Genomic DNA, 25,931 nt, shown 5'->3' on the forward strand with positions numbered 1-25,931 from the left:
CCCAGAGGCTTAAGCACTGCACGAAGGTCTAGCGCCACTTGAAGATCAAACCTCATATTGCACGTTTTGAGTCATTTCACAGGCGCTCACGGCGGGTGACAAATGTCACCGGGCGACTCGACTGATTCGTGGTGACTTGCGGACAAGGCGGCGGCGCGGGGGAGTGGGTGGGTGGTGGTGGACACACCTGTCTAATATATACGACTACCGACTGGCCAAAGGGTGTAAATGTGTCCCCTTCCACATAATAACGACAGTTGGTTGCCGACATTCTGTCATAGTAACGTAACTGGTCGGAAAAAAGATCAGCTGCAGCGGGCTTTTTTTTTCCCACCTATAAGGCGCATTTCTACATGCCGATGACACTTGCGGCCAATTAGGCTCAACCTGACTTGACCAAATCACGCCTCTTTGGTGGTTGCTTACAAGTTTGGGTGCGTCTGAAGTCGAAACAGGAAATTACCCGTAGCTAGAAGAAAGCTGCATAAAAAATGGATTTAAGGGTGAACGGGAGAATCTGCGCCAGAATGAACAGTCTGTTTGTCCATTTACTGCACCAAAGTCTCCTAAGGTAAACACACAACATTATCTCCATTGTTACTGTATGTCGTTTCTCCACATCGAGTGCTTCAAGACAAGTGTTAAAAAAAAAAAAAAAAATATATATATATATATATATATATATATATATATATATATATATATATATATATATATATATATAGAGAGAGAGAGAGAGAGAGAGAGAGATCTTCACAAAGCGCCGTGAAAATGATGTGTGTGTGTGTATATATATATATATATATATATATATATATATATATATATATATATATATATATATATATATATATATATATATATATATACACACACACATATATGTATACACATGATACACATATACACGTGAAGATCTCTCGTGACTCATCACACCGTGCAATATTTAGCTCTTGTAACAAGACTGAATGCCATCCAGCATTGCTCACTTAAATGACATCAACTTTTTTGATATGGCAGAATTGGCACACGCAAACATTCACACACGCACGCACATAAAATAAAACACTAGTTTTCAGCATGCTATATTATGAATAGCGTTGTGGTAGTATCACCCAGTTTCTATTATTGTTTGGTTTTAATTTTCTCTCCAGTAAGGAGTCACTCAAAGGCCATTTCTTGCGGGAAGTGTTTGACTTGAGTAGAGCTGAAACAAACGTTGCATATTGCATTGCTTAATACTGCAGGGAGTTCATTTGAACAAACTCTCCCTTCTTTTATTTTCTATGTTTTTCTTCTTTTGTTTAAGAATTCAAGACAAACAGGATGGAATAAACCCCCCAAAATGTGCCATTTGTATCACTAGCCCAGACAAAATAGTCTGTGAGTGATACAAGCAATTTTTTTAATTTTTTGAGTCAAGACCAGTAAACCAGATTCACATTATAGTTTAAATGAGCCGACACAATAGAGGACATTCATATTCTGTCTACTGATAGTGGCAAGTCTGCCTTTATCTCGGCTTAAGTGCAGCCAAAGAGGGTCCATTATGAATAATGTGGCAATTTTGGACATCTGACGGCGCACCTCACTCGACGTCATTTCGGCCTGCATCAAAGGATTAACTGTTATGCATGTTCATTTGGATTTTTCTGACACTTTTTCAAAAATAATAATCTCTCTCCATTGACTTACACTAAAAACATTGCTGTTTTCCACATACTGTTCATCCATTATAATGAGAAAAAAATACCCGTCCAATCACAAACACATAATTGCGACATATATGGACACCAATCAATCATAATAATAATCACATCCAACAAATTCTATTGATGTGTATATATTTCTTCTCATCCCTCCCCTGCTCCACACGCGAGATATAACCGCTTGTCCTTAAGAGGGGCACAGTGTGTTAGCAGCCCAAAGCACAGACATGTTGGCACATCATCACAAAAGAGTTGAAGTGTCCTTACGCATGCTACTTGACCCCCAAACTGCTTCAGTCGGCCATGCCAGGAGATAAAGAGAGGCGGGCTTCACGGGTCAAAGCAGAGCTGGATGTTTTTGGCGACGGTTTATCTTCACACAATAGAATGAGTTTGTGTTTTAAAAGACAAAATCTTTATTAAGTTTTAAATCTGATTAGGAATCAATGAATCAAATAGATGTTTCACCCACATTTGAGATTTAAACTCGTATATTTTTAGGATTATCATCATGGAAGTTAGGCTGGAATTGCTTTACAATGATTTGCCGTAAATGGACCATATTGCTGATTAATAACCATTTCGGATTTTTATCACATCAGTCGCGTTTACTGTAGCATTTAGCCACAAACGTTAATTTTAAAGATGAAATATCATCGTGTGCAGTCACACCGTTGCAAATGATGTTTTGACCAAGTTTAGGTCTAGAAGAGTTGAGTGAAAGTTTTATCCAAACTTAAATTTGGAAATCACCCTCTTTAGACATTTTCAACCTTGCACTCGTGAGTTTGACAAGGGTGTCCCTAATTAACTGAAATATGTCCTTAAAAGGAATCATACACATCTGCGGCATCTTTCACTCTTGCCAGCTTCCTCTTGTCACTTGTCTCCGGGATAAAAATAAGTCTGTGACCGGATATTCTCCTCATCCGAGTTGTCTCCTGTTGATGAACCAGTGACTTGGATGCCATTACTCATCCCGTTAAGATCAGATTCCGTGCAGCACGCTAATGATTCAGCTCCGAGGGCGACCTCTCGCCATCCTCCTCAGAACTGTTTCAACCCGCTGAGTCCATCAACGTTTTAGGAAATGTTGTTGAGAGGAGCATGGAAAAGTGCTGGAGTAGTCTTCAAATACATAAAGAAATAATGTTGATGTTTTGATTATCCGTGTGTGCTGTATCAAAATATTCGTGGTTATTTATTCCTTCTACTGGTGACGTACTGAGTATCTGCTTGAAGAGAGTTTTTTTATTTGCTCAAGCAAACACGAATTGAGATATGACGTCTTTTTGTTGGCGTCTAATTGAGGCACGTTGTCGATTTGAGAAAACCCATTTATTGATTTAAGTAGAAGACGAAGCCTACTCGGGAACAAATTGAGGTTTATTTGATATGTGGTGTTTATTTTTTTTTGTAGATGACTAATTGAGGCATGCTGTCGATTTAAGATGAGGCAGTTAATTTTGAGGAAAAAAAACGCTTCCATTTTTTCACGCTCGGGCGCCTTGATAGACATGGCCCACCCCTCATCAGCACCGCCCCCATCCCCCCCATCCCCGGGTACCTGAAACTGTGACCACTTCTCACTAATTAAATCCACGCAAAGTTATTTGAAGAAGGTAAATCAACTCATCAGCCGCCACTCGCTGACCCGTCTCCTCGGTCAAGGAGTGCTCTTTGAGAGATAAGAAAGAACGCAAGAAAAGATTTAATGAGCCATTATGGGGCGCACAATGAGGCTCTCCGGCGACACTGACAGGTCCCCAACACTGTGAATGGGCCCCGTTGTTATATGAAGAGCCACCCGAGTGGATTGAGTTTTTAAAAGACCATTGCACATAAATGTGTGATCCAGCACAAACTGAAAGGCACATCTCGCCAGGAAGAGTGTTTTGTTTTTCTTTTTTTCCTTTTTTTCATGTGGTGATCGGTGCCCTGCAGGCCTGTTTAGACAGATGATGGAAGGGTGTTCCCTGTGGTCCACTCCCAGGCCCACTTCTCATTCACCGCATGCACTTCATCCACCATGACGGCATGCATGCACATGACATCTCGGTGAAGGCCTTTTTTTTTTGCAGAAGAGAAACCCTTCCCGCGGGTCAGCCATGGTGTTAGCTGATTAGAAATGAACTTTGAGGCACGCACGGATTGATTTAATTGATAAAGCTCATTATTTGTCACACTGAAATCGTGTGTCAATCAAGCACGGGTGATGATGCAGCACGGGGTAATTACGACGCGACTCATTACATTAAAATGTGCAAATATGCACACATTAAAAAAAAAAATGAGAATGTGTTTTGAAAAATAAGCACAATTTATTTTTAAAAAAATCCTTAATTACTCTCCACCCGACTTACTTAAAAAATACTTTAAAAATTATAACAAATTGCAAATTATTCCTATTCATTGACCAGCACCTGTAAGTGTGTCACAAATAGCCTTTTGCTTAAATTTCCTTCCATTTGACTTAAAAGCAGTCATTTCCCATCTGGAAATACGATTTGTGAAATGAAATGAAAAATATATCAGGAGCTCTGTGACGAGACAGGAAAATGAGGGGTACCTCATGATTTATTCAATTGCCACAGAAGTGAATTGAACACTTTTAAGTTTATGGAATGCCATTACAGCAGTGAGAGGAAATTGGACATCCTGCAACAATGTGCAGTGGAATTTTTTTTCCAAACCACTGCATTTAAAGGAAGATTACGCCCTTAATAAAAGGAAAACAAACAAAAGCGCCCAGGGCTAAACATCAGTAGGAACCAAATGGGCAGGAAAGAGTGGCGTGGTTTTTTGTGTATCTGTCATCCACTCTTGAGAAAAGCTGCCCGACGCTTGATTCGCACCCTGGCACACTTTCACAGGCGCTCTTCCATGATGGAGTTACAATGATGTGATTTGAAAGTAGAGCGTCGTCTGCGGCAGCGGCGGCGGCGGCGGCTCCTCTCGCATCGTCCCGACAGAAGCACAACACCGCCTTGTTCATAACACGCAAGCAAATAAACACGCACAGGAATAGAATCAACAAGCAGGGAAGTCAACAACAGACACTTTATTCTATTAGATGGTTGATTTCCCCCTCTGAAGTTCATGAACATCATTTAAATCCATTACAGGTGATCAAATAAGCATGAGAAACATAAGTATAATTTCAAGCAAATCAACTCCACGACAACTTATTACTGCAGCGAAACAACAATTGTTCCCTGCAGGAATAAAATGCAATAATCTTTTTATTAACTGAACAGGCAATTTTAATTTCATGTTGTCTTTTGTGATCATCATAAAATATGTTGATCACATTTGCTGTTGAACTCAGTCTTAAAGTTTTCAAAGTAATTTTTTCACATCATCCTTTTAATGCATACTTAAAATCAACGAAAAATCACGACAATGTCACTACAATATTAGTCGATACTCACAAATTTAATATGCCATACAAGTGAAAAAACATGTGAACCACACTTAGTCAGTCTATATTTTTTGTAGTGTCTGACATTAAATTGATTTAAGACCTTAAACCAAACTACACTAACCACTGTATTTATCCATTTAATGGACAAAAATGACCAGATGAAAGGGTTGATGTCATCATTTCTTGCTCACAACCAAGATGAACTACGCAGTCTGAGTCGCAAGCCCTTAAAAGGCCCTGAGTGGATTTTAATCAGGTGTAGAGCAGTTAGCCGTGCTCTTCTGTGGGATTAAGAGGCTTTCCAATGGCCACGGCCATTAAAATCTACACCGGCCCACAAGTCCTGCAGCGCCTTGCGAGTATATTTATCATTAGGATTAACAAACCCTGCCCGTGAAACAATCTCGGCCCAGGAGCGCTGTTACCTCCGCCCTGGCTTGCCATTATTGTATTTGGCTGAGTGGCCGATGATAGGAGTGATTCAGCAAAGTCACCGTTGGGAAAACAGGGGAGTGTCTCCCTGAGGAGGCTTGTCAGAACATCTGCATGTACCTGCTCAACTGTGTGTCGAAAGCTTTGGCTTTGCGAGGCACTTTAGCAAAATGTAATTAACCTTTCACTACTCCACATCCCTACAAGTGAAACGTCCATCCGTCCATTTTCTACCGCTTAGCCGGAATCGGGTTGCAGGGTCAGTTGCTTCAGCAGACTTCCCTCTCCCCAGCCACTTCATCCAGCTCATCCCGGGGGATCCTAAACCAGCTGAGAGACATAGTCTCTCCATCGTGTCCTTGGTCACCCCTAGGGTTAGGGTTAGGACATACAAAGAATTTAGCATCCACTGACAACGCCACCACACAATCAATCCCTTTAGCGTACGGGAATACACTCCATGACAATCCACCGAGATTCTGGGAATTTAATGACCTGCTTTTCTCCTTGCAGATCTTCCACATGACCTACGACCTGGCCAGCGCCATGGTAAGGATCGTCAACCTTATCGGCATGATGCTGCTTCTTTGCCACTGGGATGGCTGCCTGCAGTTCCTGGTGCCCATGCTGCAGGACTTCCCCCCTGACTGCTGGGTGTCCAAAAATAAGATGGTGGTAAGTGTTTTTCCTGCGTTGGTATCCCATCCCCTCTGTGTGTTCCTGCCTGATCCAATCAGACGATACTGACTTATCTCCTTCATCCACCTCTGTAATTACTCCACTAAAGCCCTTTAGCATCCTGCGAGACCTTGTCTTGCGTATCTGTCATCTTAAAGCCGAAATTAAATCAACTGTATTCGTCAGCCAAATGTGCCCACATGCAATCAATTTAGTGACATGTGCATTGATCTTATATTTAATTCTTAAATGATACTTTTTAACGTTTTATCGTCCATCCAATTTCTGGAACTACATTCCCTAAAGACGGCGAACGTGTCGCGACCAAATCGGCCGTGTTTCCGATGGCCTTACGTTACCCACCGTAATTTATAGCCTATTTTAGTGAGGCCAAGAAATTGATCAGTGAGCTGCCCCTCCTCCCTTTCAGTGTACATCCCAATGAATCAAACGTACATTTAACCTCTACGGAATGCCACTGAGGAGACCGCTTCCCTAAGTGATGGCTCATCAATATATGCGCGAAGGTCAGCGTCTCTCGGAAACCACCGGTGCCATTGTGTGCCGTGTGTTAGTCATCACTAGGAAATTTATAAAAAATAAAAGTGATGGTGCGTGTTGGAATACAGGCGGCGCAGATTGAATAGGCTTATTGGTTTCGACCCAACAGGCACCTCTTAAAAGTGATTACATTCGGTGTTAAAAGCAGCCTTTGTGCAAAGGGAAGGTCTCAGCCAAGAGAATGTCTGCAGAATTTGATGCATCAACAGATATTTGTATGAAGCATTTTTCTGTACGATCCACGGATGCCTTTTAGCATTTACTCGCTAATCTGGCATGTTGTTTCCAAGAACATCACATTTCTTGTGATTATTATCATTATTTTGAGAATGAAAGGCATATTTTTCTTGAAAATGTTTTTTCCCCCCCGAAAGTCCTTCATCTTTTAACTAATTATTACCATGTTCGGGTAGCTCACAGATAAACACAGTCAGCCTGCCTCTGCTTCTTATTGGACCTATTGATGGTGCTTTCATCAAAATGTGAGCGCAATTAATCTATGGCTAACCCTAACCCTTGTTTAGTTTCAGCTAGTTTTTGCTGTCTTTATAGATTTGTAGTTCTATCACAAGGTTTATACGCACGGGCTGATCTGTGTGTAAATTTGCACATCTTGACACATAAGTCCAAATTGACAAATCCCATACTTGGGAATGTTGAAACGCACACTTTACGCACACTTCTGTGCATGATAAAAGAGCCCCCTGGATAAGCTTAAAGACGATTTAATATTCTTACAAGAAGCAACAACAAGCGTGCAGCAAAAGCAGCTTGTGGCGCATAGAAAAAGTTCAGGAATAGCCAAAGAGTAATTGATTTGGCCTGTGTCAAATAGTGAGCTGTCCTTGAGGTCCGCGCTCTTGTTAGCATTTGACTTTAACCAAAGTGGCTGAATAATTGATGTAATCGAAGGGAACGGCGTTGTGCAAATACTACGGCGAGAGCCCACTCTGAGGAGAATATACGGCTCGCAGTCAGCTGTGCGTGCCAGAACAGATGTCACATGAGTAGTTACATCGCTCAAGGTATGATGTATTTGGTTCATCATGCCTCGGTGCCTCGCTGACATGCCGAGCGCTCGCTTGCTCCGTACGCCTCGCCTTCCATCATGAGAAACGACAGATGTTGCACACCCATTTCCCTTGAGATGTTGCACAGTTTAGCTAATTTTAGCCTACAATACGTGCCTGTCGGCGTCATCAGACTTCCGACCTTTTGCCTGGATTGACACTGCAGGTGTAAATTAAACAAAATTTAAGCACGGATACACACAATGTTGTAGAACAACCCCGTCAGCTTATTGTCATTCAAGATGAGTTTTTAACACGGAGAAGGGAACTTTAACTTTAAGTAATCTGAATGACTGTAAATGTCCTTCGGTAGGTGCTGCTGAGTTGGTTAGCAACAATACTGGGCTTCACAGTTTCCTCTAAATTGTAAAGAGGTGTGAGCCTGAATGTTTGTTAGGCGTATGCATCTTACTCATAAAAGACGATTCGATACATATCGCGATACATGTAGTTTGATACGATTCAAGAACTGTTCGATTTTCAATCAAAACCGATTTTCCAATTCAAATCGTTTTGTTTTTTGTTACACCCCTATAGCAAGGACTTTGCATTCAGCATTCTGTAACCTCATTTAGCAACACGAGAGAACCAAAATGTTCAACATCCTCTTTCATTCGGATGTCCCCGAGCTGAGCGACAAAAAATATGCACTCTAAATCCTGCGAGATGGAAACATGAAGCTTCTCATCCGGCAGCTCTTTGTTTTCTTTCACACACTAAATGCTGTCTAATTAATTGCATTAACTAGAAGAATAGTTCTCAGTGTGACGGAATAACAAATAAATCTTCTGCTTTTTCCATTCCAGGCTATAGCAGCCTCCCTTCTTATTACCTGGGGTTCTGCATTACTTCAATTCTGCCAGAGTCATTGAAGTCGACATCAGTATAATATTTCTTTTCAAATTAAAAACATTTCTCAGGTGTTTGAATGAAATATCTAACATGGTCAAAATACCCAGAGTTTTAAGAATAACAGCGCATGAAACAGTCCTGAAAGCTGTAAATTTCGAAAGAGCTCTCTTGTCAAGTAAACAGTGGCTTCCTCCATGGCATCCATTCTTGTTTACTCTTTTACTTATCATCGATTTGTCAAGATGGCAGCGCGCGCCAGAGATTTCTGTAAGTCTTTAGCCAGATTTTTCTTTATCTCATCGAGCATTCCACGGCATGCTCTTGCAGTCATCTTTACATGACAACCGCTCTTAGGAAGAGTATCAACAGCGCAACATTTTCTCCATCTGTTATGATGGACAGATTTAGAGATATTCTTGTGACCCTTTTCAGGTTGGGTTCAGGTTCTGTTCGCATCAGGCAATGCTTCTTGAGAACAGAATACATTAGGTCGGGTAGATTTTTGATTGGATCCCAGGTTGGCGGGACTATTGACTCTGGAAAAAAAACATAAAATATATACTATGTCGTATCAACAGATTCTTGATTCTCTTGATTTGATGCTCACTGAGCTGGATTTGCTGATGTCGCTTTGAGTTAATAATTTAACAATATGATGAATACTGCTTTTCTAGTTTCTGCCAAATGTGTGCTGGTCTGCTTAGCTTTAGACATGATAATGGTTCCATGTAATTTGGCAGTCTTAAGGCAGAGCTTTGCAAAAAAAAAAAAAGTACTACAGAGACCCAACTATGTGAATACAAGCAATTAAAAAACAACTCTACCATGGTATGTGCACTCTGCGATACAAATTTTTAGACCTCTAGCCTCAGGCATTATTTCACCGGGTCATCGCTTCCTACCTTTCCAAGAGTGGCGCTAATAAAATGTCTATCTCTGCTTTTTTTTCGACTGTGGCAATTAGTTTGAAAGCAATTTAGACATGTCAACTCCCAGGAGAAATTTCTATTGATTGACCATGAACTACCACAAAGATCTAAAGAGGGTAAAAGAAAAAAAATGTGGAGGCCATTTATCTACAAATAAGAAAACCCGGCGAGAAATCGCATCTTTTCTAAATGGCTGACCTAGTTTCCTGCCACACACGCCAGTGTCTCCCGTGTGTGTCACGCCTTATTCGCCTGTTCTCGGGCTTCCGTTTTGCGCGTTTGGGCCCAAAATGTCGGATCGGTGCGTTTGCATATTGAGACGGCGCACTCTGGCAGCTGCCTCAAGTGGACAGCTGCCATTGCTTTGCGTCTTTTAAGAAGGCGTGCGGGCGAGCTGCCGAAGAGCCCCGCTGACATTTGAACGTGCCTTCGACTGGATTAGCAAGATGGCGTCATGCATCTTCTGTTTGTTTGTTTTTCCCCCCCCTGCAGAACGACACGTGGGGACAGCAGTATTCCTACGCCCTGTTCAAAGCCATGAGCCACATGCTGTGCATCGGCTACGGCATGTATCCCCCGGTGGGCATGACCGACGTATGGCTGACCATCCTTAGTATGATCGTGGGCGCTACATGCTACGCCATGTTTGTGGGCCACGCCACCGCCCTCATCCAGTCGTTGGATTCGTCGCGACGGCAGTACCAAGAGAAGGTGAGTCAAAAGAAAGGTTGTATTAGGATGAACTCCCATTTAATGCTTAAGAGATGTTCCAGAACCAAAATCAGCCATTTTAAAAAAACTGTTTTAAAATAAAAACAATATATAAAAAGATATATATTTTCAAAATAAAAACATGATATAAATATATAACATCAGAAGTATACAATATAAAAATAAAATATAAAAATAAAAACAATATATTAAAAAAATTACTATAAACATAAAATATATATTTTCAAAATAAAAATATGATTTAAATATATAACATCAGAAATATACAATATAAAAAGGAAGAAATATATTTTAAAAATAGATTTATCCTTCCCCTTTATCCTTATGCACTGCTAGCCTTGAGTTCCGCAACTTACTTTCAAAAAGTATCTACCTTGTCCATGAAATGGTACAATTTATAAAGTAGCGTAGAAAAGTCCACTTGTGTGCTGAAGCAATCAAGTCAAGCACCATTGAAGCAATCAGAATACAAGAATACGTTTGCACTATGATCCTGGCTGCCACTGCAGACCGATCTCCCCGAAAACATAGTGTGTCATGCCGTTTGGAACATTGTCTTCGCCGTACCCGAGTTTTGCTAAATTGGAATTTGGTAGTATATCTTTAGAAGAATTGCAGGCAGCAAATGTGTGATGCCATGGAATACTGTACTGTACATAGGAATTCCCATCTCACTATGAACCGCCTCCAAGATTTGATGTGCCCTTTTGTGTACTGTCAGGTTTAATCGTGCTCACCTTTTTACCATCGTCAAATAGCTTTCTCATCCTACAATGTGTCAAATTTTTTGACACTTTAAAAATCTCACTGAGCATCCGGCAACCTGAAGTTGGACCGTCTGTCTCCAGTAAGACACTTTGCTAAGCAGACCATGATTTTTCCATTTGGGCAACCTCATGCGGCGAGGAACCCCAGCATTCCCACTTTGTTGGGGGGGGGAAGCCCCGACAGCTGGCTCATTGCAGCCGCCTTCCACAGGCGCCCGGCGTGGGCGATAATGAGCTGAGCTGCTGGGCTGCCACATTTCTCGCCGTCTGTGGCGCGTGGGAGAGAATAGATGGGAGGGTGACCTCCGTCGGATGTTGGGCTCGCTTATATTCAGAAGGTGGATGAGAGGGAGTGAAAGAGCTTCGATGATGTAATGGGACTTTCAGGTAGCTCAGAGTGGACGTGTTTAATGTTTCACCTTCACGGCCAGGATGACTCGCGCCACTAATACAGCGGATCTGAACGGCAATGTGCTGACAGTTAAAGCTGAGCTTTTGTTTTAATTGGCGCTATTAATGTATTGCCTCGAGAAGGTGTCCTTATAATTTTGGCGTGAATCCTGATAAAAATGAAGAACAGGCCAAATGGAACCATACCAACTGGTACGGTTGAGTCACCTTATGTCATCCTATGTCAAGACATTAGTAAGAAGAGTAGGCCAAATATAGTTTACTAAATGAACTTACAGTTTATGCTTTTGGGAAAATCTATTATGGACATATACGTATGTACTTGGAGAGAAATACTATAAATAAATAAATAGTTAAAGAAAGATCGCAAAAATATGCCAATGTTTGTGAATGAGGTTTTCTGTAATTAGCCGAGTTAGGTTTCACAGGAAAAAAAAAATCAAAAATCAAAGTGTAATTTTAGTATCATTCCTAAACAGCTGGTATGTTCCAGCGTCCCGAAACATCCTAAAGCCACATTTTTCATTTTCTGTGTTCACTCTCTACCTGCCTAAAGATCCTCAGGAATCCCCCTCGCTGCTCACTTGAAAACACCCCTGCACTCTCGCAGCCTGCAGACAGGTTATTTCTGCGGCAAGCAATTAAATTTTAAGATGGCGGGTTCTCCCGTTTATCTTTTTCGCACACTTTGGTGATAAGACGCGCTCTACCGTGCACTGCAAGGGGACTCTTTGCCAATGCCGTGTTTCTGGATTGAGAAGGGTTTTTGTACATGAAATATGCATAAACTAAAATTAAATATGCATATTAACTACACAACAACATACAAAAAAGACAATAAAATGTACTATAATATATAATATTATTTATGTAATTAATTGTGGAATATTTATATTCTCATACAATACAATAATTGTGTTGTAAATTCAGGTGGAACTAATATTATAAAATTTGCGGCATTTACTTAACTTGAAAAAAAAGAACATCAAGCAAAGCAAAACAGCCAGTATCAACTAGCAACATGCTAATCAACACAGATTCCTTCACACTGGTCATTTGCATATTATGTGGTGGATGCCTTTCTTTAATAGACCATAAGCCCATAAAAATGTGACCTGTCACAAGCATTTAATGCATGTTAATGAACTTGCAAAGTCAGGCTCAGGGAAGCACCGGCATGCGGTAATTCTAGCTCCCATAAACACATCTTTAACACCATAAACTGTGAGAGGCATTAGAAGGACGAGCAAGCAAGGTGAGGTACTTAAAAGCGCATATAGGCTGGATAATGGCAGGTCTTTATTGGTGCCATGAAACTAAACACATGTTCATGGTGGATACCTCAGCCAAGATCATATTAAAAAAAAAAAAAAGTCTACTTTGCAATATACTATACTGTACTGTACAGTGAAGGCCAGACTTGTGTTTTAAGACAGGTTTTACTGCAGTTATAAAACCATCATAAAGAACTACAACAATGATTTCACTTTATATGTCTGCTTCAAAAGACATACATTTTCAAATAATTTTATTGTTTTTGTTTTTTAAAATAAAGATTAAGTGCAAATCATCATGCAACCAAATAAAGGGATTTGCCTGAATCAGCAGAATAAATATATATTTAAATAAATAAATAAATAAAACTAATTTGTGCCACTGAAAAGCAAAAGAAAAAGTTCATTCTTTGGTTTGTTGCACTGAGGCTGGGTAATGATTGTGTAAAAGCCGTATCAGCCATATATAAAGTCATCTTTTTATATTTGTGATAGTAGTTGTGTGTATTGTTTAGATTGCATTTGATTGGACTCCATTTTACCTTTCTGCTCATAGCTGTGAAGATTTAAAGTCCGTGTTTATGCAAAGATATTCAAACCATTTCTAAATTGAAAGGCATTTTGCCTTTTCTGTGTGGCATGGTGATTGGGAGGTTTGAGTGGCCGGTAATTGGAAGATCGCTAGGTCGATACCGAAGCCCCCAGTCGGTTCCAATGTTGCGTCATCGCAGTGAATTTCCTTACTGTGGGAATGGGAGGGATTATCTTTTCAGTTAGATTACTTGCAAACTCAAAGTGTTCTTCCTTCACACTGCAGACATTCTAGTTTATTTATTCATTTTGCTGTACTGTTGTTTGCATTCATCGTGTCGAGGAGGTGCAAAACTAACGTCCGGGTACATCTCAGTTAGGCTCCAGGATAGCCGTAACCCCAGCTTTGATAAACATAACATCTAATCCCTCCAATTATAATTTTGGAAAAGATCAGCCAAGAACACACACTTGTTCTACTGCCTAGTGGTAAAGTGTGCAGAGCTACATTTTGGATGGAAAAAAAAAGGAGTTTCTGTCAAACTTTTGTCACAGCTAACAAAAAATCACAGTTTCACATTTTTCCGTCTGGGACACTTGAACAAAAAAAAAATCTCAAAGCTTTTCACATGGGAAAGAGCAGGAGACGACGGGGAAAAAGACACTCTGCTCTCAAAGATGGTGAAAATTATCATCAGAAAACGACGGTATAATCTTTCCTGAATAGAATTCTATTACAATATGGCACCAGGAGATAAATGCCCGCGCTGTCAGAAGCGAGCAAGCCGGCTTAAATGGGCTCTTAAATAGGAATCAGGCAGCCTGTTAACTGTTCCACAAAGTAAGAGAGCCGGGCAATCACACGAAATACTAAAAAGGATGGGGACTTGAAGTGTGGCCCCCACTGAGATGAAAAATTGCATTATTAGGTTCATTTTCACATGGAGCTTGCCAATCCTGCGCCGTGTGTAAATAGATTGTGGAAGACACAAAGCGAAGCTGGGAAATAAAGTAAAGCGACTCATCCTTTGACCGACGCGTAATGGAGAGGGAATAAGAAGGTGTGTGAAGAGCGACACTGTCACTTAGTGGCGTTTTATAGGTATTGGTGTTTTAATAAATTCAAATAAATGTATTTTTACATACATTAGAATATCGATATTTCAGCACAGTTGTTGGTTCCTTAGCATTCTTTGCACAATCAAGTATAATGTGAGTAGAGCTATCAAAATTAATCGATTAATCGACAACTATTCGAGCAGGTTGTTATTTACAAAATGGTTCCATCTTGTATGCTAAGAAAAGGTTTTATCCGATTATTCGATTAAACGATGGAATAATCGAAAGATAATCACTTCTAAAAATATTTGTGACAACCTGAAATGTGATCAATTCACGTTTAATTTTGGTCTGGTTCTCAAAAGAACAGGTTGTTACAGGATGGCTCCATCTTGTATCGGCGGTGCAGATGAGAATTCCATCTGTGCAGATTGGGGGCACAAGATGGCTGCACGTGTGCACAGGGCACGCTTGCCATTCCGGCTCGCCTATAAGCCGCCGCCGCCGCTTATCTTCATCTATGAAAATGGAAATGTACGATGGGAAAGGGGAGGGTGGGTTGGATGTGGGGGCGCTGCAGAAAGAGGAGATAATCTCCCTCATTTGTGTCTCGTTACTCACGGACGCTCTGTTATACTTGAACTTTTCACATCAGAGCTTTAACGCTGGTGTCGGATGGCGCTATAGTTAATTCCAAGAGGGATGCCGTCCATTGAGTGGCTTGTTGAGACACGTCGGTCCCAAGTGTCTTCACTTCAAATTGGACCATGCTGCCCCTCCCATTTGAATCTCTAATTAACACTTGGCAATTAAGCAAGTTTCCTTTGGAGTGGGGTGAGTTCATAAGCGATCTCAAAATGAGCATCTGTGGAGCTCAACAAGCTCTCATACTTGGCCAACCAAGCCAAATTTTTACATCAGCAAATATTCTGTAATATTGGCTGCATTAAAATAAAGATAACCAAATTTCATTTTGAAACAAAAATATTATTTTTAAATAAAAAGCCACGTATTGTACTGTATCATAAAAGTTGTTTATAGAAATTGCGCCCCAGAAATTGCTAGTCATCCATTTGGAGATACAATTGGAGATACAATAAAGGTTTCTTGTTGGACACCAGCAATATTGGCAAAACAAACAACATGAGAGTCCAAATTTTAACAACTGAGGGATGAAAAAAAAAAGACACCCAGTGTAGGAATGATCCTTTTATGAAAACGATGTTTGTCTTTGGCCAAAAAAGCGTGTCTATAATCCGTAGAGGATACAATCAACCCAAGGACACAGCTGTCAACAAGTTGAAGAGTTTAAGTCTCATTCTGCCTTACAGAAAAAGCCACTCGCTTCTCATTAGTCCAGACCTGACTGACGGCGGTAATTTAGCACGTTTTCATTCTTCAGTCTGCCATGCAGAGTTACAGCCAAGTCCCAGGACTGTTAATGTACCCACGGGGTCCAAGCATTCAATCTGAAGTTTTGTAAATCATATATTTACTTATCTCCACTTTTGATCCGTTTTTAGATTACTATTATTCATGTAGTATAAAATACAAAAGCAAATTATTATCATTATTACTATTGCAAATGAATTAAATGTATTGATTTATTTTAATTGAGCACAAGTTGTTTCTCAAAATGTAATGTTTGATACAGTACATACAAAGATTAACATTGTGCAGATATAATCATATAAAATGACACACTGTGGACCAACCAGTGGCTAAATGCAGGATTTCAAAAGCACAGAACAAAACAGAGCCGACCACCGCATGCGGCACTGTCTGCATGTACACATCAATCAAAAAACAAAGCTATGCGACAGTATTTTAATGAGGCCTTTGTTCCTGCCGCTGACTTTTGACTGAGCCACACAAGGTTAGCAAGAAGGTGACAGAGCAGTGGGGGTGGGACGGGCAATAAATGTTTAGAATGTATAATCAAGTGGCTGACATCTGAATGAATTATTCACATCGTAATAACAACAACAAAAACATCAGCGTGTGCATAGAGAGCTGCACGAGACCGAGTGGAATTGGGGGAAAATAGGAACGATGTCGTTTACATATACATTATACATATACGGTATCATGCGTGACTACTTCATTCTATAGACTATGATTTCTGTAAAAAACGGTAATTAACACTCAAAAGGATATCAGTGAATCCAGGGACCATATTCTACATGAGTATAGAGGAAAAAAAAACATTTTTATGGGTGATTTTGGGTGGAAATTAGCTCATGAGCGTTTTTCACCTTCAGCGGTACAATGAGATGAAAACTTGAAATTAAAACCTAAAAAATATTGTGACTGTTAATATTAAAGTATGAGATATATAACGTTCTCATCACATTTGTAGATTTGTCCAAGTGGAGTGTCAAAGCAGGGACGGTCGAGGCGGCTGCGCGGCAATAAGCTAATTTCCTGTCAGGCAGGAAATCATCTCGTCAGCTCATAGGTCGCTTTCTTTACATCTGTCAGCCTTCGCGCAGCACTGATTAACATACTTGGCCGGTACCGTGCACTCGAAGGGATTTGAAAAGGAAAAGCACGGGGACATTGTCTTGCGTTGTAAGATGAAAGCCAGGGGTAAATGGATTTATTAGATGCTGACAGTATATTTTCATAAATGTGAATGAAAATATAATAACCTCCGCCTTTGAAGCTTCACATGCTCGTGAAAACCCCGCCGTACTCCGCCAACCAATCGGACGCCTGCGTTTTTTTTCCTCAGCACCTTGCCATTTTCCTTTCATCGTCACATCAGTAAAGTAAATTACCCTCGTGACACAAGCCATTCATCCATCATATGGATGAAGTATTTCATTTACCTCGGCCGTTTTACATTTGTTTGTCTGTCCAAAACAACTGCGGTACAAACCCCAATTGCATTGTGTAAATAAATGTAAATAAAGATGGAATATAATGAAATGTAATTGATACACTGCAGACGCAAGATATTACCTTTTTTTTTTATTTGATGGCTGCTGCATGTTTTAAAAAAACAGGCCATGTTTTCCACTGTGTTACATCACCTTTCCTTTTACCAACACTCAATAAGCATACATGAATTGATTTTTTTACCCCATTCTTGTAGTTGCTCAACAGTCTGGGGTCTCCAGTCTTGTATTTTGTGTATGCCAATGCAGTTTCAGTCTAGTCGAGTAGTCACAATCAAATAAGCAAGGAGAGGTGTTGATATTTTTTCACGCTTACGTGAGCAAGTTTACAAAAAACAAATATTGCACAGTGTGGTTAGACTCTGATAGCGTGTGGTTAGAAGCTTTGTTATTGTCTTTTGTTTCTGCCTGTGATACTCTTTTTGGATGTGTGCTGTCTCTGATAATGTTCCGTGCCCTCTTTGTGGCACGGCTGTCATATGCTGTATGTGGCGTCGTGGTGTGAAGGCTATTCCACAGATGTGTGGTGCAGTTTTAATGTCACGTTAGAGAGCCCTCCCGTCTTTGTACACTTTGGTTTCCATACCAGGCTGTGATGGATTTGGTCAGGATCCTCTCCGCTGTTGTGATAGCCTTTTCAGATTGGCGTTTACGAGGGCGAGTGTTAAGGGTTACTGGACCCAAAACGTTTGCGATCCCCCGCCTTGAACCATCACCTTCTCAGATCCTCGGTGACTGCTATAGTGAAGTTTATGGGTGGGAGGGCTACCAAAGGTCATCTGAGCAGTTCAATGTAGAGATTGTAGAGATCAAAGTGAAGCTGTAGCGTCATCTGATTCATGCTGGATTGTTCTTTTTTCGTTGGAGGGCGTTTTCTTTGGTTGAGGGTCAAGGATGCTATCTGTTATTATTCCCCGAGGGACCCGGCAGCGAGCTTTGATGTGAATTTCGGCTTCTCCCGTACACACTGTCATGCTTTTGTTCAGAACAAACAGCATAAAGACTAACAGCACCTTTGACAAACTGAAACTCTGTGATTTGTCTTTGCTGGTGCGTGTCTTTGATGTCAGCCTCATTACAAGAGTCGGATTAAAAATAGCTGAGTATTATTTCAATGCTTTATTGGGTTTTTGTTTGGGGTTATTATGTCCAAATAAAACAAACTTTTAAATGTGATTTTCTTTTTTTTACAACCAACCTCCATTTATTGATGTCCTTTCTGTGGCCTGATTTTTCTCCCTCCCACAGTACAAGCAAGTGGAGCAATACATGTCCTTCCACAAGTTGCCGGCAGACATGAGGCAGAGGATCCACGACTACTACGAGCACCGCTACCAGGGCAAGATGTTTGATGAGGAGAGCATCCTGGGGGAGCTGAACGAGCCACTCCGAGAGGTATGGCAACCGGCGTCTTCCGGCATACGGAAAATAAGCCCGCTCGGCCATCGCTTGGCATTCCCCACAGTTCACTTCACATTTGCTGACATTTTACCTTTACACCGGCAATGATGGAGGATCTCAGAAAAGGAAAAACAAATGTCATTGTTTCCTCTAATATCCTTTCCTACATGGAGTTGTGTCAGGTCATTGCATTTTCTTTCTGCGTCTCACAGGAAATCATCAACTTCAACTGTCGCAAACTGGTGGCCTCCATGCCGCTGTTCGCCAATGCCGACCCCAACTTTGTCACCTCCATGCTCACCAAACTCAAATTTGAGGTCTTCCAGCCCGGGGACTACATCATTAGAGAGGGCACCATCGGCAAAAAGATGTACTTCATCCAGCACGGCGTGGTCAGCGTGCTGACCAAAGGCAGCAAGGAGACCAAACTGTCGGACGGCTCCTACTTTGGTGGTAAGCAGCCTGGTTTTTGAATAATGCCCATTATTTCGCCGATATGAACTCCCTTTGAGTTTCCGGTGGTGTGTTTTGTGCGGGCGTTCTGCACCTCACTTAAAAATTCTCCCTCATGGTTTATGCAAGACTTTTTCCCATTTAATTCACATCACAAGCTACCAATTCATTGTAGGACAAATGAATAGAATGCAGTTGAAATGAAGGAGTATACATTTGAATGTTTGCCAGAGATTCAAACTATCACTCAGAAATTACCAAACCACTTCAGGATTCATTTTAGTTCAATCACTGCTCTGTATCAATTATAAAATCTGAAGTGGAAGAAGCTCAATAGCACCACCTCTTGGATTTGTAATGGCGTTATGGTCAATTATGCAAAGCCACTCCTGTCTGAGTCGACACTGGAAGTTTGCCAAGGTCATTTTGCACTTAAGTCGAGTAGAATTCTTCATTGGGGGTCGCATTATGTGTGGCGGGCGCGTGACACGTGCAGGCCGACACGGCCGCCATCTTGCCCTCACCAAATACCGATTCATTTGCCCGGCGATGGCGTATCATTTAGACGGCGCCGTTAAGTAATGAGAAATGGCGGCGAGGCGTTTGTAACAGCGCCCGCGACCTGACTTGCGGAAGTTTAATTACGCCTTGGCTGCTCAAGTTCGTCTGTGTGCCCTCACGCTGGGGGGATTCCAGAGAAATAATGAAAAGATGGCAAGCAATCTTTCCTTCCTTCTTTCTTTCTCTGCACATGCAGAAAAAAAACCTAATCAACATTCTCAGTAAACATGGCCGTGCCTCTTTGTAAGGCCAAAATATGTTCTCTCCCTTCGCTTCGTCCTCGTCGAAGCTATAGTTCAAAGTCAAGGCAATGTTGCGCCTTCATAGTTTCCGCAAACATTAATCTCGGTAATGCATTCGTCCGTGTTACAGAATGAACACAACATGAATGCCTAAAGCGGAGTACACGCATAACCATTTTTAAAATCTAAATCAAATTTTCAAATGTGAAAGACCCCATATATGCTCCTATAAGTGTCAGGGAATCCAGAAATACAAAGGAAAAATAAATATTTGTAGAAGAAGAAATACAAGCGGCTAGGCTAACTGTTAGGTTTTCTGGAAATTACATGGCCATTGCAAACTCTTGTCATTTTCTGACATGTTATACAAACGACCCAATAACCTCCATTAGTTTTGCCCAACAATTGAACAAGTGTCAAGTTGCTTCCTGATTGGATATAATTTTGTCACAATAATCCTAACTCAGTGTTAACAGCACATGAGGATTCGCGATCGTAAATATTGAATGTTACGATTGTTGCTCCCAACTGCTTTCAGTTCATGTTGGAGAAGATTTTTTTTTTTTTAACATAATCTTTTAAGGACATCACCTTATTAGTAACAGTGTTATTTTCAGAATATGTAGTACATGCTATATATACTTGGTTGTGTAATACACGACATAATACAAAGGTTCTAATACACTGCAGCTCTGAAACATAGTCACTCGCTTTGCTCTAATCTAAAGTCTTGGATCTGCAATCGTTTCTCTCCCGCATTTTGATGCTTTTGACTCCCACATTGTGTGTCTATTTCTGGCATTGCCACTCCTGTGGTGAGTGGGGTGGGGTGCGGGGAGGCTACTGAGGTAAGCCCTAAGCCACAGGGAGTTTGTTACCAAACACGGGTTAGTCATTCATGAAATTAAGTGGCGGGATCAGCACGGGGAGTACGTGGCACGCGTATATTTTGCTGTGATTGTCACTATCCGAACGAGTGGGAGTTGAACGGTAACTAAAATGGCAGTCAGGAGAAAGCAGATCTCCAACAAGGCTAATTGGGGTTTTTTTTGTCCTAAAATATTTTTTACACTACTTCAACTGCATTTATCTAGAAATACAGCATTTTAAAAATTGTCACTCTTTTGGGGAAACGTTTGTGTATCAAACATAATAGTGGTATCGGTGATTGGTATTGGTGACTGCTCTAGAGTTGAGTTCTCATTTTGGTATCGGTTTGGAAAAAAATAGTGTAATATCTCCAATAATTGATTTTTGACCACAAAATCTTGCAGTTTTATTCCTTATTACAGGTGGAAAAAATATTCATTTAATTTTACTTGTCTTTCTATTTGAAGTAGTTTGAAGGTAAGTAATTTTTTTTTTCTTAAAGCCAAAAAGCATTAGCTTTTCGGGCTGCAGAGAATGTTGTGCGAAACTGCACATCAGCATGTCGACAAAACCATGTTAGCGTAACTCATTCATTCATCGAGACCCTGAATTATTTACGCAATTATGTACTCAGCAGTCTGCTCCACTTTGTCCGCTGCTGGATAAGCTTGAGCCGGAGAAGTCCAAATGTCTAAAGTGGACACGACATGTCCTGGACGGGAGCGTCGGCTTGGGCACCCAGCGATCCCGCCGAAAGGGGGAAATGTAATGTGACTGCAGCGCTAATGCCGAGGGACACATGAAATGCTGCCAAGCCTGCTCTCTGAATGCTGCTCTGGGCTCAGGAAGACAACATGCCCCCCCTTCTCTAACGCACCCTCATCTACCCTCATCCTCTCCTCTGCTCTCAGTATTGAAACACTTATCTGAACAGCATCGCCGCTGCTGCCCGTCTCGGCGGCCAGCCCGAGAATCTTATTGTAGGATGTTGTACTTCATCCTTTGTTGGCTGCGGTAATTGTGGAGAGCGGGGCTCAGTGACCTTGTGTTATGACAAACGGAAAGGCTTCTCAAACGGCTGCCTTTGATTGGACCTCGAAGGTGCCTTCTTATCCATTCACAGATCATCTTCTAAAATATCACAAGATGGCGCTAAAGTCCTGGCTGAAAGGAAAGTAGTAATTGGTGTCAAGGAATTATGTTGACATGATATATCGCGGTAAAGAGACTGAAATATTTTTGTCAGTTATAAGCCCCGGTTGTTAGCGGAAGCTTTGGAGAGTCTTCGTTTCATAGTAAAATAAAAATGTCCTGACTGACACTTGGGCTTTTCTCTGGTAGTCATCAGCTTCCAAGAATGACTCAGTAAAGCTGGGGTCAGCTGCCATGGGAAACCAAACCATCTGCTACTGGCTTCCTTGTCTGCTCCCCTTGCAGCTAGTTCTGTCTAACTCCATCTTCATGTTGGCCTCCAAAGTGAATCGATCAAACCCTACCCTGCTGCTATTGTTTGATGTGTCTGCAGTGCCCGAGCCCCCCCCCCCTCCCCTTTTTTTGTAGCAAAGCAGCTTGAGACCTGCCAAGATCGTCCACCATGCTCGGCCATGGCCTCTTATTTGTAGCGCTCCAGCCCTCCGGCGAGCAAAGTGCCTTCTGCTGGAGCCAGATATTTCAAAATTTGACTCATCGGGTTCAGAGTGCCTGCTGTTATTCCTTGGTGCCCGAGGTCGTGTGTTTTCTTGCTTTATTTCCACGACAGAGAGCTAACCTTATACTGTGTTTCTATTTATATAGATTTCACAAGGTCATGCAGTAGATATGTTCTTGTCCTTAAATAAAATAATTTATATGTCCTTTGTTAGTAAATTAAATGTGACAAGCCAATAAATTGGCATATATCACCCTCATTCTAAGTGTAGTCAATGTAAAAATAAAAGCACAAATGTATTTTTAAAAAAAACATGCAAAAGCTTGCATGTCTATTGTTTCCTAGTGGAAACAAGAGAAGTTTGAGTATGAATAGAATTTATTAGAATTCTAACAAGAGAAGTTTGAGTATGATTAAAATGTATTAAAATTATAATAGTTAGCAATGTGCAAATAAAAAGCTATGAATAAAAATACGGTTTGTCATTTTACCCCCCAAAGAAACAAGCAAATCCTTTTAGTTCTGTTTTATTTCTTTAATTCAAAAAAGTGGCTCAATAATGTTATAAAACAATAAATGGCCTGTAGATTCATCCTTTTTACGGCCTTGTCTAATATTTGTATAAAATGATTCCACTTTGTACAAATTACTGTCAACAGCCAATGAGAGAACAATATGACAAAGCAAGCAGGCGAGGCTTAAACAAAAGCATCAGCCCCAGTGCAACGAAAGTATCTGAAAAAAAATCTGGAATACTTGTTTTTTTCTGAGGAGGTAGACAGTGTCCAGTGGCCTGGCTCGGGAGGTCGAGGGTGGGGGTGGGGGTTCTGTTACAGTGTGTAGGAGGCAGATGTGAGTTGACAAGCGAGAGCTGGAGCCCAGGTGAGCGTTGCCAGACCAGACCAGAGCAGAGCTGCTGGAAACGGCCACATGATCACAGTCCAAGGGGGCCCACGCGCATGCACCCGCTCATTAATTCACATCCATGCACACTGGTGAGCACAGACGATGGCTGCCGTGCTTACCTCAACCGAATGCAGGACCATGTGCACTGCAAAAAATAGGCTAGTGTTTGATTTTCTCCCCAAATGACTGCAGGTTGTAAGCAGGTGCATCAAAACGTGTGCCATCAGTTGTTAGTGATTCAGATATTGATTAAAAATATATATTTCCAAATCCTGTCATTATATCAAAATAAAAGCTTTGGTGTAGCTAATTACTGTTGTGTGGGTGAACCCTCACTTGTTCATTATTCACAAATGCATCTATTTACATTTTTGTTAGTTGAGAGAAGCGTATACGATTCATGTCTTTTTTTTCTTCTTGTCTTTGAGTATCGAAAAGGGCAAAAGCAGCATGTAGTGCATGTTGTCTGTCCTGAATCTGTTCAGTCTGTGTGGCAAGTGCGTTACCTCATGAAGAGACAGCTTTATTGACCGACTTTAACACTGCTTTCCCCCCCCCCCCCCCCCCCCCCCCCCCGCCTCCGGAGCGGATGCAGTCAAGAGAAAGTCGATAAACAATGACGGAGAGGGCGTTGTTTGTCCGTGGAGCGTGTAGCCCTGTCATGAATGACACAGTGAGCGTTGAGTATGTTGTAAGTTGACTGCATCTCAGGCGAGGGATAAAATGGAGATTTTGTTTATTCTCAGAAACAGGCAAACGGGAATTGGGAAAAGCAGTTGGATGGGGACTGAGGGTTTTTTTACCCCGTTTGAGCAGATGGTGCAATGTTCTCATCTCTTTTCAGCTGCCATGCGGTCAACTTGGTCATTTGAACTTTGTTGCTTAGAGGGTCGTGTGGTTCATTTGAATTGGAAGCCAAGATTCTTGACCTAATTTCACTGGACTTAGTTTTGCTGGTTTTACTTTTGGTTTAGCGCCTTTAAAATGGGGCTAATTATGCTGTGGCATTGTGCACTACCCATCAAAAAGAAAACATGCCACTATTTGCATATTCTAACTCGATATCGCCCCTGCCTGTCACAAGTGCTGAAATAGTTTTGACCTTGGTATTTTCTCAACAAGGTCAAAGAACATTTTGTCATCGAGCAAGATCCAATTTTCCTTGGTGTCATTCAATTGTGATGAATGCTTTGTCTCATAAGTGTGGAAGAAAAAGATTGGCCTCTCGCCAAACACGTTGGCGGGCGAATATCTCCGCCAGGCCAGATACACCAGCAGACACGGTGGGAAAATTCATTGCGTGGCCGCATTCATTTTCCCCTCTCATATGAGAGGAATTTCTCCTTTTTTTTCTCTAAACGCTTCTTCAAATTGGACGATATCACGTGTAATGAGATGTTTAATCTGCAGCCGGTTATCTTGTATTGCGACTGGTGTGGTTTTTATTGGCGCTGTCGCCGCCCCAAATGACGGTCGGCGGCTGATTACGAATCTTCTCATTGTTACTCCAGACCGCACAGAAATGTACGATTGGAGATGGGGATGGAAAAAAGAAGACGACGACCGAGGTTTGATAGCAAGACAGGCAGAACGCAGGCACCAACATTGAACAGGGGATTGTCCCTATTTTGGGAGCCTTGTGATGAGTCACAAGTAAGCGTGTGAGTAAATATGCGGAAGCAGCTTCATTCATAAATCCAATGATTCAAACTCGTGAAAACATCAGCAGAAGCCACTGAGAGGTGTTTTGCTTTTTTTTTTGTCTTTTGATTTAACTAATCAATCATATTTTACACAATAAGCTTTGTTTGGAAAGCATCAGTGGTACATGCCACTGGCGGTGCTAGGATATTTTTCTTTGGGGAGGCCGTCGGGGGGCCAAGGATGTCTTAGGGAATCTACAAAACAAAACAAAAAAAATTCACAAACTCATTTCTTCAAAAAATGTTGATTAACATTACATTACCGGTACAGATAATCATGTTTAATCATGAAAACACTCCAATGCTGAAAAAAGTTTCTACTGTAGCCATTTTGTATTTAGCGCATGTTAAGTTTGAGCCTCTTTTGCAGTCTCTGTTATTTAAGGACATTAGTCCTGCTCTTTTTGTTTCGTCTTGAGCGGGTTTTCTCCGGCTCCCGACGCCACCGCGGATAAAATTCTTTCTTTCCTCCCCGCTTTTGTACGGCCCCGCTAAGTATGTGAGCTTGACTTGTGTGCAAAGACCTGTCCACGAGGCCAGAGGGCTGACTGCCTGCAGCCCTCGCAGCTCATCTTGGCCCCGCCGGCTTCATCCAGAAAGCCACAGGACAAGAGGATTTAATACAGCGCTGTGGTGCTCCTCTCCAGAGGGGATTACCAGTGCGATGCCGCTGCCGGCGCCGCTACAGCCAGGGCTGCCCCCGCGAGCAACCACTTACAGTGCACGCAACGCACAAACACACACGCAGGGTATTTTTAAACTCGCCTATTCACAGCCGTCTTCTCCACTTGGCCATGCTCTGCTCAGCCATCTCCTCT

The 25,931-nt window shown here is 41.5% G+C and overlaps 1 protein-coding gene across 1 annotated transcript in view; it reads left to right on the forward strand.

Moving 5' to 3' along the window:
* hcn4 (hyperpolarization activated cyclic nucleotide-gated potassium channel 4) overlaps nucleotides 1-25,931 on the forward strand; it is a 56,384-nt gene that overhangs the window by 19,434 nt on the left and 11,019 nt on the right. Inside the window, exons 3-6 of the mRNA XM_088371566.1 lie at nucleotides 6,079-6,240; nucleotides 10,148-10,366; nucleotides 18,578-18,724; nucleotides 18,943-19,183. Of these exons, the coding sequence (XP_088227692.1) occupies nucleotides 6,079-6,240; nucleotides 10,148-10,366; nucleotides 18,578-18,724; nucleotides 18,943-19,183 (769 nt within the window). The remainder of the gene's footprint in view (nucleotides 1-6,078; nucleotides 6,241-10,147; nucleotides 10,367-18,577; nucleotides 18,725-18,942; nucleotides 19,184-25,931) is intronic.

Source organism: Syngnathus floridae, chromosome 3 (assembly GCF_059516105.1).
Source record: "Syngnathus floridae isolate MCC-2025c chromosome 3, RoL_Sflo_1.0, whole genome shotgun sequence".
Classification (NCBI taxonomy): Eukaryota; Metazoa; Chordata; class Actinopteri; order Syngnathiformes; family Syngnathidae; genus Syngnathus; species Syngnathus floridae.